General features: G+C 35.9%; 1 protein-coding gene across 6 annotated transcripts in view; it reads left to right on the top strand.

Moving 5' to 3' along the window:
- Positions 1 to 12,921, top strand: part of Tmtc2 (transmembrane O-mannosyltransferase targeting cadherins 2) — a 376,362-nt gene that overhangs the window by 182,888 nt on the left and 180,553 nt on the right. For all 6 annotated transcript variants that reach the window (XM_005324409.4, XM_078053055.1, XM_040280265.2 and 3 more), the window contains one exon: positions 7,888 to 8,716. In XM_005324409.4, the coding sequence (XP_005324466.2) occupies positions 7,888 to 8,716 (829 nt within the window). The remainder of the gene's footprint in view (positions 1 to 7,887; positions 8,717 to 12,921) is intronic.

Here is a 12,921-nt window from a genome sequence, read left to right as displayed (position 1 = left end):
AGTAGAACTTAAAATATTAAGACTTTCACAGTGTCATTTTGTGAAAAAATATATGAATTGAAACATGAAGAAACCCTGTTCATTCATCAATTGTTATGAAATATGTTTGATGAGATTTTTTTTTTCTTAAGCATGCAAACACTTTCCCAGTTCTAATTCTGCTTTTACAAAGAAGTTGTAGTCAGGGAAATGTGGAACATATGTGATGGCTTCAGTCTGTGCTTTTTATGAAGGGAGATTTTGAGAGACAGTGTGTATACGTGGACAGGTAAAAAGGCCCGTTTCTATATGATGACAGTCAAGTATTTGGTAATGGTGCCCTGAAGTTTTGTGCAGTATCATTATTTTATGAATCTTCATGAAGGAAGTGTAAATTTTATGTAGCAGGAATAACATAAGTAAAAGTTTGAGGGTAAAGTTAGTTTAAGAATCCTTTCTTCAAATGTCTACAAATGTCAGGCTCTGTGGTACCCTCTGGGGTTTCAGAGATATGTCCCCAGTTTTTGTAGATTAGATCTAAAAGCAAGCTTTTGCATGGCATTGAAATTTTGTAGCCCAACCTGTGTGCATTGTGTGATTTAATTTTGTGAGCTTGAAGGATTGTCTAGCAAAATTATTATAAGTATCACAAAATAATTGTAGGTAGTATTAGGACGTGGAAAATAATTTTTTCTTTGCTGTCAGAAACTTGAAATAGCTACTATAAATAACAAAGATAGAAAATGTACAGGAACTCATTTATCAGATACTGTCTATACCTAGAATGTAGATTTGTTCACTTATTATTTAAATATTGTTTCAAACAGTTTTTCACCACATAAATAGAAATTTAAACACATTGGTTTAATCAGATCTTTTAGGGGGTTTTGTGTGTGTGTGTGTGGGGGGGGCTGTGCATAGATATAGCTACAGCTATTCACAAATTCGAAGACAGTTTTGTCTCTTATCCATGAACCCACATCCCTATCTCAGAGATATCATCTTATGTATAGTTCTTGACTTGGGGAAAAATGCCTTGCATACACACACACACACACACACACACACACACACACACACACACGCATTTATGAATTTTTTTTCTTGAATGACCTCTATAATATGCATATTTTGTAGTATGATTTCATACTAATCATGATTTGGTTCATTTCTCCTAATTGCTATAGTGTCTATGTGTGTGTGGTATCTTCATGTTATATGTAGTTTTTTTTTCTTTGAATTGCCATATGGATTCAAATCATATGGATAGTCTATGGCTTATTTCTTATGCCCTATTGAAATTTTTGGCAGTTTCCTTTTTTTTTTTTTTCTTCTTCTCCTTTTCTTTGTCTTGGTACTGGGAATTTAACTTGGGGACATTCTACCAGTGAACTCTATCCCCAGTCTTTTAAAAATTATTTTTATTTTAAGAGAGGGCCTTGATGAGATGTTGAGGCTGTTCTTGAACTTGCAGTCTCCCGCTTTTGCCTCCTGAGTTGCTGAGATTGCAGGCATGCACCACCATGACCAGCTCTTTTTTTTTCCTCATAACAGTTTTGCATTAGATGTCTTATACTTAGACTTGAGACATTTTACTAGCATGTATGTAGTAAATGCACATTATCAAATCATGGGTGAGAAATTTTTTTTATCTTACTATATACTTCCAAATTTCCCATTAAAACTGTAAAATTTGTACTTTCCCAACAATTAGTGATTGTTCCTATTTTGACACAGTTTCAGTGATATTTGTTTATATCCTAGTATCTAATTTTTTCATTTCAATCTTTTTGAAATAAACTTAATTTTTAACTTTTTAATTTTTATTAACTAATGAGATTGTGTGTCTTCATAGAAGTTTATTGTAGTCTCTGAATTTTCTGTCTTTATATATTTATTCATTTATTTACCCATACTGCAGATTGAACTCTGGATCACTTTACAACTGAGCAATATATCCAGTCCTTTCGGTCTTTTATTTTGAGACAGACTCTCACTAACTTACCCAGGCTGACCTCTGTTTTGTGATTCTCCTATCTCTAAGTCGCTGGGATTACAGGCATGAGCCACTGTATCCAGTTCTGTTTTTATTTTTACTTCCTTCTTTCTATAGTGTTATTTTTGCTTTTGTTTTTTATAATTAAGAGATTCTTTTTTTTTTTTTTTTTTTAATGCTGGAAAGAAACCCAGTCTTCAGTGTATTGGAATAAGACTTGGGTATTTCAACCCTGAATTCTACTTACTCTCATGGCTTCAGTGCCTTTTTAGCCTGGCTGCTCTGACACTCTTTTATTACATTTAAGTATTTAATTTGTGCCAGAGCCTAGGTGAAAGCATTATTTATGTTTTATTTATTTTAAATGAGGAAAACACACCTTAAAACTGTGAAATGAAAGTCTGAATCTGACAACATTTTTAGTCTATGCTAAGAACTGGACTTGTACAGATATGGAATTATTCTCAGCTTTGTGAACAGTTGAATCCAATGGAAATTTTAATAAGCAGAAGTTATTCAGTTTTTTTAAAAAAAACACTTATAATTGATATGGATGGACCTTCACATTTAAAAATTGCTATCTAAGACACTGTGACTCTTTTCCTTCCTCTCAAAGGTTTTTTTTTTTTTTTTTTTAGACAGTGCAGAATGTGAAACTCCAATAACAGGGACAGGGTTTCTCATCTTTCTTATGACAAATCTACATCCCATGTGTCAAAGACTACCTGTTACTCCCAGCAACCTTAACAGTGTGTTCAAAGAAACAATTATGATTTGTTACTGAAAAATTGTAATTTTGCCTATTACTGTTATGGGGAGTTGTGCAGAAAGCACTCTTAAGTATGAATTTCAAATCAAAAAAGAGCTTTATTTACTCGGCCAGGGACTGTCACCCACCACGGAGACTTAAGCTCTGTGGGAGGACAGCAGCTTCCTGGTCTATCCAAGGAGAATATAAGCACAAAAACCACAACTGAGTGACTTGCTTATCATCATGTAATCTAGCCAATCATAGAAATTGAAACATTAATAAGTGGGATCTGTGGGCTCTAGGCAGGATTGGAATTTTCCAGTCAGCAAGCAAGCAATAAACAGAAGCAAAAAAAAAAAAAAAAAAAAGCATTAGCTTTGCAGTTCAGTTGACCACAGTCCTGGGTTCAAGCAGGTGCTAGACAGTCATATCCTGAATCTGGGTGGAGGTCAGCAGGGTGAGAATTTACTTCAAAGTCATGTAGATGCAGAGGGGCATTCAAACCCAGGATGTAGCTCACCAAGACCACCACTTCATCCTGAGTAGGGTACAATTTGTGGGGTACAAGGTATAGAAAGACAATTTTTTTTATAAGAAAACAGCTTTCATTTCAGTTTCTCAGAAACAGCTCTTGTAACTGTTTTTTATAGAAGGCAGCAAAGTGGAGTCTTAGGCCTGTCTGTGACAGTTGTTGCTTTATAAATAGTCTTATCTCATTTATCAAAATCTTATATTAGTTTTTACTAATAACTTACTTTTTACTAATAACTTACATTCTTATTGATTGTATTTATCAGTTCATACCACAACATTACTCTTTGTCAAAAGTTGTACTTAGGTCATGTTTAAGTTCGCCACACTTTGAAATCTCACCTTTGTTTGGCTTTTGCACCTTTTTAACTTTCAAGTCTTTCTTATCCACTTGTTGGAATGTCCATACATCTTCGATGTGCTCACCTCAGGAAAGCCAGTGCTGGATCAGTTTGATACACCAACAAGCACAAAAGTTGTCAAGGCAAACCATGTGGTTAATTAGCTCCTGGTCTCTGCTCAATAAAAGTTTGTTAATTTAATTCATGGGTTAGAATATATAACTAAGTTGGAAACTAAATCTTTTTAATGCCTTAAAAACAAGATGCAAGAACAGAAAGATTGTAGGATGTGTGAATGGGATTAGAGAGTTTGGGTTACCAGAATCCCTGTTTTTATAGGTGATAAATTTTATAAAATTTTATGAGAGGACATTAAAGAGATTTGGAAATTGCAATTTAAAATTTAGGCTAATATTACAGGTAGTAGTACATCATAGGGCTTAGAGTCTCTTCTATTGTAAACATTTTAACATCAACCTTACTCACTGGTTCAGTTTCCCTTTAATAGTGGCATTTATAATCCTTAATAGATCTTATAATCCTTATAGATCTCACCATTCAGTTAGAATGAATGGATGTGAAAATTTAGTTTCAGAACTTTTAGTACCTATTCATCTTAAATATTATGTCTGTTGAAATGGAAAACTGTTTTTGAAGTGTTTTCAAGTATAAAGTATTATACTAGTAAATATTAGCATTTTATTACCTATGTTCATTTTATATCATTTTTGTTTTTTTTAAATAATGGGTAATATTTATTTTCTTACTCTTTAAACATTGTTTTTAATTTTCCATTATTAAAAATTATTTTGTTGCCCCTGGACTCAGCAGTAGAGTGCTCACCTAGCACATGCGAGGCCCTGGGTTCAATCCTCAGCACCACATATAATAAATAAAATGAAGATATTGTGTCCAACTACAACTAAAAAATAAGTATTTAAAGAAAAATTATTTGAAGTCTAATATACATTGAATACAGTACATAAGTCTCAAGTATTTAACATGATTTCATATATATGTACATATATAAATTCAAATATACATATATGTATGAAATCACCATATACATAAAGATATATAACATTTCCTGTATCTACCTGCAATTTTTTTTCATTTGTTCTTTTTAGATATACATGATGATGGAGTGTATTTTTACATAGTACACATACATGGAAAATAAATTCCCATTCTTTTCTATAAATTGCCATGTGGTTTTACATGATGTCGACTCTTAATAAACTTAGACTTTTATATATTTTCATTAAGAAGTTTTCATTACTTAAATCTTTGTAGTTCACTGTATTTTCATATTATTTCATTATTATAATCACTATAATGATTTCAAACACATCTTCAATCCCACTGTTTCATTTTGATGATTATTAAAATTTAATAAAGGATTAAAGAAGTTTTGTTAAAAATTAATAAAGTAGTTTTGCCTGAGGAAAGGTTAGGTAGGTTCTGTTTTGGGAAATAAAATCAAATTGCCTCATTATTATGGCTGACTTCATCTAGAGTTTCAGCACTAGGGAAGAACTGGACCACATTGACCTTTCCCAAGTGGAGCTTTTGCCTTTCCTGATTTCCAGTGTTTTTGTAATGCTTTTTCTTTTCCTCCTTGCCTCTCCACTCACTGCCACCCTAAGGTAATCACAAGGTATAATAATAGAACTGTCTTGTTCACACTTTGAAAAATGGCTTTTTGGTCCAAATTCAGAGTTTGATTTTTTTTTTTTTTGAGGGAGGGTACTGGGGATTGAACCCAGGAGTACTTAACCATTGAGCCATTCCCCAGCCCTTTTTATTTATATTTTATTTTGATACTGAGTTTTGCTAAGTTGCTTAGGGCCTGGCTTAGTTGCTGAGGCTGGTCTTGAGCTTGTGATTCTCCTGTCTCAGCCTCTGGAGCTGCTCTGATTATAGACCTGCCCAACCATGCCCACCTAGAATTTGATTTTTTTTAGATCAGTGTTCTATGACCTGTGATAGCTTATCTCATTTATTTTTATCAAATGGTATGTTTCTCCCTTGTGTAATCTAAAAAGACTCAATTATATGACTAATTGAGTTGACCAAGATAGAATTTCTAAAGAATGGTTTTGTGACATTTTATTTGTTGTGACATTTTATTTGTTTTCTGAAATTAAGACATTCTTGAGCTTTTCTTGGGTAGAATTTCAAAAGAGCAACTGAATGGTTTGCATTAGTTCTTCTTAGGTTGTAATGAAAATATGCACCATATCAATTTGCTAAGACAGACCTAGAAGTTAAAGATTCATGGTGGGCAAACATGATCAATCCTTCTACCATTAAAAATGCAACCTAGTGTATGGATTTATGTCAAGCAAAAGTATTTGTAAAACACTAAGACAGTTAATGTTATGAATTTAGCATTATAATCAGATTAACACCCAGTCCTATTTCTTAGAAAACTTGTGGAAATTATGAACAAATTTATTTCTCATTTTTATCTTTCTGAATTTTTGTCTTCTAAATTTCTACCTCTTCACTTCTTTTGTACTCAGAATTACGTCTCCCAAAGTAATTATGGAAGCAAAAAGGAACTTTATTACCTAAATTGGGGGAAGGGTGAACCAAAAAAATTCTCAATGAATCACAAACTTTTGAAAACAATTTTTGGTAGAGAAAAACTTTCAAGATCTTAGGACAAGACCTCACTAATGAGTTAACATTGGGAAAGTCTGTGTAAAAAGGTCAAGGTCAGGGGGAATAGTAGGGGATAGGAAAGGCAGCAGAATACAACAGTCACTAATATGCCATTATGTAAAAACGTGAGTGTGTAACCGATGTGATTCTGCAATTTGTATTTGGGGTAAAAATGGAAGTTCATAACCCAATTGAGTCAAATATATGAAAGATGATATATCATGAGCTTTGTAATGTTTTGAACAACCAATTAAAAAAAAAGAAATGAAAACTACAAAAAAAAAAGGTCAAGGTCATTGTGTTGCTCCCATTTTTAGATTTTGGACTAGAGAGGACAGAAGAGATGAAGGAAATGGGCAGAATTGGAATGAATTTTGAAGTAGAGGTTGAGAGGGCTTGATAATGAACGGTATGTGGAAGGGAAGCTCCAGAGGAGAAAATGGTTACATGGTTTTACCATTTTTCTGAGAGTAGGGATGGTTGGAGTAGGAACTTTTTATTAGTTTGGTGAAGGTGGGAAGTCAAGCATTCTGTTTTGAGCATTTTAAGTTTGAGTATTGAGAGTGAATGTGCCTATAGGCAAGTCAGTAAATGACAACAGAAGTAAAAGGGGATGAAGGTGAAGTCGTGAAAATCTTAGAATTTATAAAGAGGGTTACAAATGTTGGATTCCATCAATGTCAGTGATACCACAGGGCAGCCAATGAAAGGCTGATGTGTAAATTCTGCAGGTGCATTCAAGACCATGAAATGGAGACCAGCATAGACAAAATGACATGCTCTGACTGCCTTAGATCTGAGCAGAATCCTGACATGCCCCCCATTTTCTTTGCCATGATTCTTTGTCCCCCCCCATAAAAAATCTACATTACAAAATTGAAGAAGACAGCTATTATGTACCTACTATATATTATGCAGTGAAAGTACTGTGCCAGTTGTGGTCTCCTTTTGATTGGACACCAAGTCTGAGATGGTAATACTTTGAACCCACTTCTTAGAGGTTAATATATAGAGGTTTTGGCTATTGGAGTTAGAAAACAACAACAACAAAAGGTACCCAAAGTTACATACAGACCATGCCTATAATCTCAGTGATATGGGAGGCTCAGGCAGGAGGATCAAAAGTTTGAGGCCAGCCTCAGCAATTTAGCAAAGCCCTAACAAATTTAGCAAGTTCCTGTTTCAAAAAAAAAAAAAATTAAAAAAAAGTGGGGGGTGGTGGTGTAGGGATGTGGCTCTGTAGTTAAGTATCCCTGAGTTTAATCTCCAGTACTAAAAAATTTAAGAAATAAATAAAAAGATGGGGGGGGGGGACTGAGGATATAGCTCAGTTGGTAGAGTGCTTGCCTCGCATGCACAAGGCCCTGGGTTCGATCCCTGGCACCAAAAGCAAAGAAATAAATGTTATATACAAAGTAGGATTCCATAGTCCAATTTTTTTTAAAGATAATATGTCCCCAAGCATCTTTAAAAGGAAATGGAAATGAAGTCCCATACTGGAGCCGTGATCCTATGCGTTTACTATGTATTTAAAAATGTATTTCATCTCTTACTGTTAAGTGAAATGTCCCCATGCTGTATTGACAATGATCCTTATTTTTCTCCCTCTCTTTTGGTTTCAGAGGAAGAACTTGTCTCTCTTTCTCAGCATTAGTTTGTTAACTTTCTGGGGGACCTCCCTTTTGGGGGCCCGCTTATACTGGATGGGAAACAAACCACCAAGCTTTTCCAACTCTGACAACCCGGCTGCCGATTCCGATAGCCTGCTGGCTCGCACGCTCACCTTCTTCTATTTGCCAACCAAGAACCTCTGGTTGTTGCTATGCCCAGATACTCTCAGCTTTGACTGGTCAATGGATGCTGTGCCTCTGCTCAAAACAATTTGTGATTGGAGAAACCTACACACTGTGGCCTTCTATACTGGACTCCTCCTCCTCGCCTACTATGGATTGAAGAGCCCAAGCATAGAGAGAGAATGCAATGGGAAAGCTGTGACCAATGGCAAGCAGAATGCAAACGGACACAGCTGCCATTCAGATGTGGAGTACCGGAACTCAGAGATTAAGTCCAGTTTTGCATCCAAAGTAGAAAATGGCATTAAAAATAATGTATCAGAGAGAACTCAGCTCCCTTCTACCGAGAACATTGTTGTTCTGTCTTTATCTTTGTTGATAATACCCTTTATTCCTGCCACAAACTTGTTTTTCTATGTCGGCTTTGTAATTGCAGAGCGAGTATTGTATATTCCTAGTATGGGCTTCTGCCTCCTGATTACAGTGGGTGCCAGAGCCCTTTATGTCAAAGTCCAAAAGCGGTTTCTCAAGAGCTTGATTTTTTATGCTACAGCTACATTAATTGTTTTCTATGGACTCAAGACCGCCATCAGGAATGGAGACTGGCAGAATGAGGAGATGCTGTATAGGTCAGGGATAAAAGTAAACCCAGCTAAAGGTAATATTTTATTTTATGCTTTTGCCTGGGCAGGTTAAACTTTCTACTTTTTTTTTTCCTTTTTACTTGTTAACTTAAAACCTAGTATTACAGACAAAGAGATCCTTTTTATGTAATGCCTATATCTTTCATTATTTTTTAAGAGATGTGCAGTAAACCCATTTAGAAGCATATCCAGCATTGCATATTTGAAATAGGGAAATGTTTTTCCGTGTTTCTGAAGAATTAGGATTCATGTTCTTTAGAAATATTGAGTGTCATCTGAATTTCGAAAATGCTTGGTTTCCGCATTTTAAGATACTGACATTGGCTATATCTTTCATCTGGTAATAAAAGTCATCTCATGTAAGAATGTTCTAGCTCTTCTGTTTTCTAAGGATTGCCTGAGGAACTGCCAGAAGCATTGGAGGTAAGGTTCCCTTTGAATCTTGGAGTTGTGTCTCTAGATGTCAGTGTGTACACTAGCTTGTGAGGGTCACCCCTACCTTGTAGAGGTTAAATAACAATTCTTCAGTCACTTAGGGAAACCAAAGTGACTGATTTTTCACTATATAGAGAGAAGATTGATTAGACCTTTCTTGGTAAGCTTTTGGTGTAGGAAATTATTTTAGCAAATCTCAAAATCATTAGCCAGCATAGAAATTAATTTCCTTTAAAGCAAAAATAAATAGTCAAAAGCTGTTACAGTGGATTATTCTGGTTTAGGCAATTTAAGTGGTGATGGAAACCAGATAATGATTGAATGAAAATAAGGGTATCATTTTAGTGCAGAAATATATCACAGTAAATATTGCTAAATAGTGTTGTTCTACATAAGTCAGTTTTTATTCACCCTTTACATTATGGCTGCTTGTATAGAATTTGAACTGGGGTTTTTCTCGTCATTCCAATATAATTCCATATCGGTATTCAAATTCCGAAGGTGGAAAACTGTTCCAAATGTATGAAATGGCCTGCTGATATATATTGGGGTATATCCAAAGATCTAGATACCCAGAAGCAGCTTTGGCATCCTTGTCTGATTGGCACAAACTAAGTCAAGAAGTTCAGTAAGCAAATACACATTTCTTTAAGCCAAGGAACTAATTGTTGGTACTTATAATGCTTAATAGATTGCAGGGATTTTTAATGGAAAGTAGAAGCATTAAAGTTGAGCTAGGGCATAGCATATAATTCCTCAATTCTTTCTGAAAAATCATTGCCATGTGCCTTTTCTAGGTAGTGAATACTGTAGAGTTTACTGAATGTCTGAACCCAAGTCTTGCTCTAAAAATATTTTGCAAGTCATTTTGGCAGAATACTTTCCAACTGTTTTTTCTTCACTAGAAGATATAAGTATGTATAATTAAGTTTGTGTTGCCAATGCATTCTCCTGTGGTTTAAAACAGATACATGGCAAGAAATAAAACAAAATACCCAGCATGTTATTTGCATGGGTGTTATTTTGAGGATTTATTAAAAATTTTTGTTAAATTTCAAGCTAAGCTAATGTCATAAAGTGTTGAGATAACAAGAACTTAAGTTAGATAGAACTGTATTCTTTCATGTGACAATCTAAGCATGTGGCAATGCAGAGCTGATAAGATGGCGCCGTGGGTTTTCAGGATCTGTGCTCCTTGTTTGTTCCCTTGCCATCTCAGTGTGTCACCCTGCCCATGTGGTCCAAGATGTTTCATTATCACATCAGCACTTCAGCTGTCAGGAAGAGGGGGGAGAAAGGACCAACTGTGGGTGTACCAGTTCTCATTAGGAGCATGTCACCTAACTTGCACGTACTGTATTTGCTCACACACTGTTGGCCACACTTAGCTACAGGGAAGGCTGGGAAGCCAAGAATCCAGCCAAATTTGATTACTCTGGAAGATATTCAGATACCAGAATGTAATAGCATCTCTGTCCCAGAGTAGGTGAAAGCATTTTGTAAATTTGTAGGTATTTTTCAGCATTATTTACTGTTATTGCTTTTATTTAGGATTTTGAATATGATATTTTTGTGACATGATTAAAATGTTCAATCATTTCTTCATCTATTCACTCCAATGGTTATTATGCATTTCCTTGGTTTTCAAGATATTTCTAAATCTCTTTCTTTCCTATTTTTTTTCTCAGTTGTAGATGGACACAATACCTTTATTTATTTATTTTTATGTGGTACTAAGGATTGAACTTGCTAGGCAAGTGCTCTATCACTGAGCTGCAACCGCAGCCCCTCTAAGTCTCTTTCTTGACACTTAAAAAGTGCTATAGTATCTAGGCATTCCAAAATATTATTGTTAAATGAATGTATGACCAATAACACAAGTCCCTCAAGACATCAAAAATTGAAGTCCTGAAACTAGCTGTCCCACAAGTGCACCAGCCAGCTGCTTTGCTTGCCGTCTTTGATATCTCACTGATGACAACTCCAGAAGCTGTGGCCCCAAACCTGGGAGTCATCTATGCCTCTTCTCTTCCCTTTCCACAACCACATCCATTCCATTAGTCATTCCTCTCTGCTCTGTCTACAAAAGTACATCAGGAGCTTGACTTTTTTTTTTTTTTTTTTTTTTTTTTTACTACCTCCAGTACTACCACCGTGGCCCAAGCACCACCATCTTTCACTTGGAATATCATCAAAAGACTCTAAGCTGATCTCGTACCTTTTATTTTCCACCCCTTTAGCTTGCTTGTAATTTTTTTTTTAAGTTTTGAGGCAGATATGTTGTGTAGTGTAGTAGGGGACGAGGAGATAAGGTTTTATGTTCATGTGGCTCGGAACTGAACTGTATTTAATGTCTGCTATAATCTTAGGTGGCAGAAGTGTCACATTCCTCTAGTATCCTTGTGTTTTGTGTCCCTTTTTGCCTTTGAGCTTCCTTAAGGACTCAATTTATGTTTTGCATATCTCTAGCTGCAATCTTTTATCATACTGGAGCCTTGTAGGTATGGCATAAAGTGTGGCAGAGGTGTTCTGTTACCTCATGATTAAAGGTCTGCTTCTCTGGGATGTGACCGTCACAAGTGCTTCTTGGCTTTCCCTGTGTACCACTTCTAGTTGGGACCTGAAGGCTAAAAGTGGCTGGAGAAGAAGGTGTCCTTCTTCCACAACTCTGGGATAGGGCTTTGGTAAGTCTTTCACTTAGAGAGTAGGTATTTGTATGTGTAATGCTTTGGGTATATTTCATAAAATGTATACTACCCCCACCCCACCCACTGCTGCCTTGCCAGTCCTAGGAAAGCATTTTTCTTATTTCTTTCTTTCTTTCTTTTTTTTTTTTTAAACAGTGATATCTAAAGCAACTGGTAAAAATGACCAGTTAATTGTTTCTAACAGTTTCTGTCTTCAACAGTTCCTGCTCTGGGTGAGCTCACCTCTGCCATGACTCTGGATTTGCCTGCCTCTCTAAATCTCAGAGTGGCAGTGGCCCTGTGACTGCAGAATGCTGATGGCTCCAAGAGGAGCCATTGATTTTCAGTTAGTTGAGCTGCTGCTGCTTATAAGGATAGAAGTGATGACTTCCAAGCTCTTTAATGTCTGAGTTGAACCTTTGCTTCTGTTGTTATATCCCTTGGGGCCACACTGAGCCAGCACTCCTGTGACCCTTTTGAAATGTGTCAGAGTATGTGTGGCATCCACTGCCTCAGTCGTTTACTGGCTTTCCATTTCTTTCAAAGCAAAAGTACACAATCAGGGATAAGACCCTGTACACCTACTAGCCTCTCTCCCATTCTCCACTCCAGGCCTGTCGGCTCCTTTGATGTGGCTTTTATATGCCAGGCCGACTCCTGATTCAGAGCTTTTGCATGCATAGTTGCCTCTTCCTGTTATGTGTTTCCCCAGATATTCTCCCTCACCTCCTTTTGCTCACATTATCATGAAGTTCTTTACATACAGTTGTCTGCTCTCTGCTTTTTGGAGCATTACCAGTCCTCATTCCATTTCTTTATTTTTCTCATAGCACTTATCACTATTGGGCATACTGTGTGTCCTCTACTTACATGTTTATTGTCTGAATGCCTTGTCGGCATACAGTAAATTATAAGATGCAAAAGGAAGGGTTTTCTGCATTTTAAAGAAAAATGCCATATAGGTACTAATAACAGTGCCTGTTACAGAGAACGCATTCAGCGAAGAATCTGTTGAATATAAATGTCATAGTGATTGTTCTTCTTAAGGAGTTCATAGTCTGGTTAGAAACAGAATGTACATGCATGAAATAAGGCAA

This window comes from Ictidomys tridecemlineatus, chromosome 6 (assembly GCF_052094955.1).
Source record: "Ictidomys tridecemlineatus isolate mIctTri1 chromosome 6, mIctTri1.hap1, whole genome shotgun sequence".
In the NCBI taxonomy this organism is placed as follows: Eukaryota; Metazoa; Chordata; class Mammalia; order Rodentia; family Sciuridae; genus Ictidomys; species Ictidomys tridecemlineatus.
Note: the sequence above shows the minus strand (reverse complement) of the source record. Positions and strands in the feature narration are given on the sequence as shown.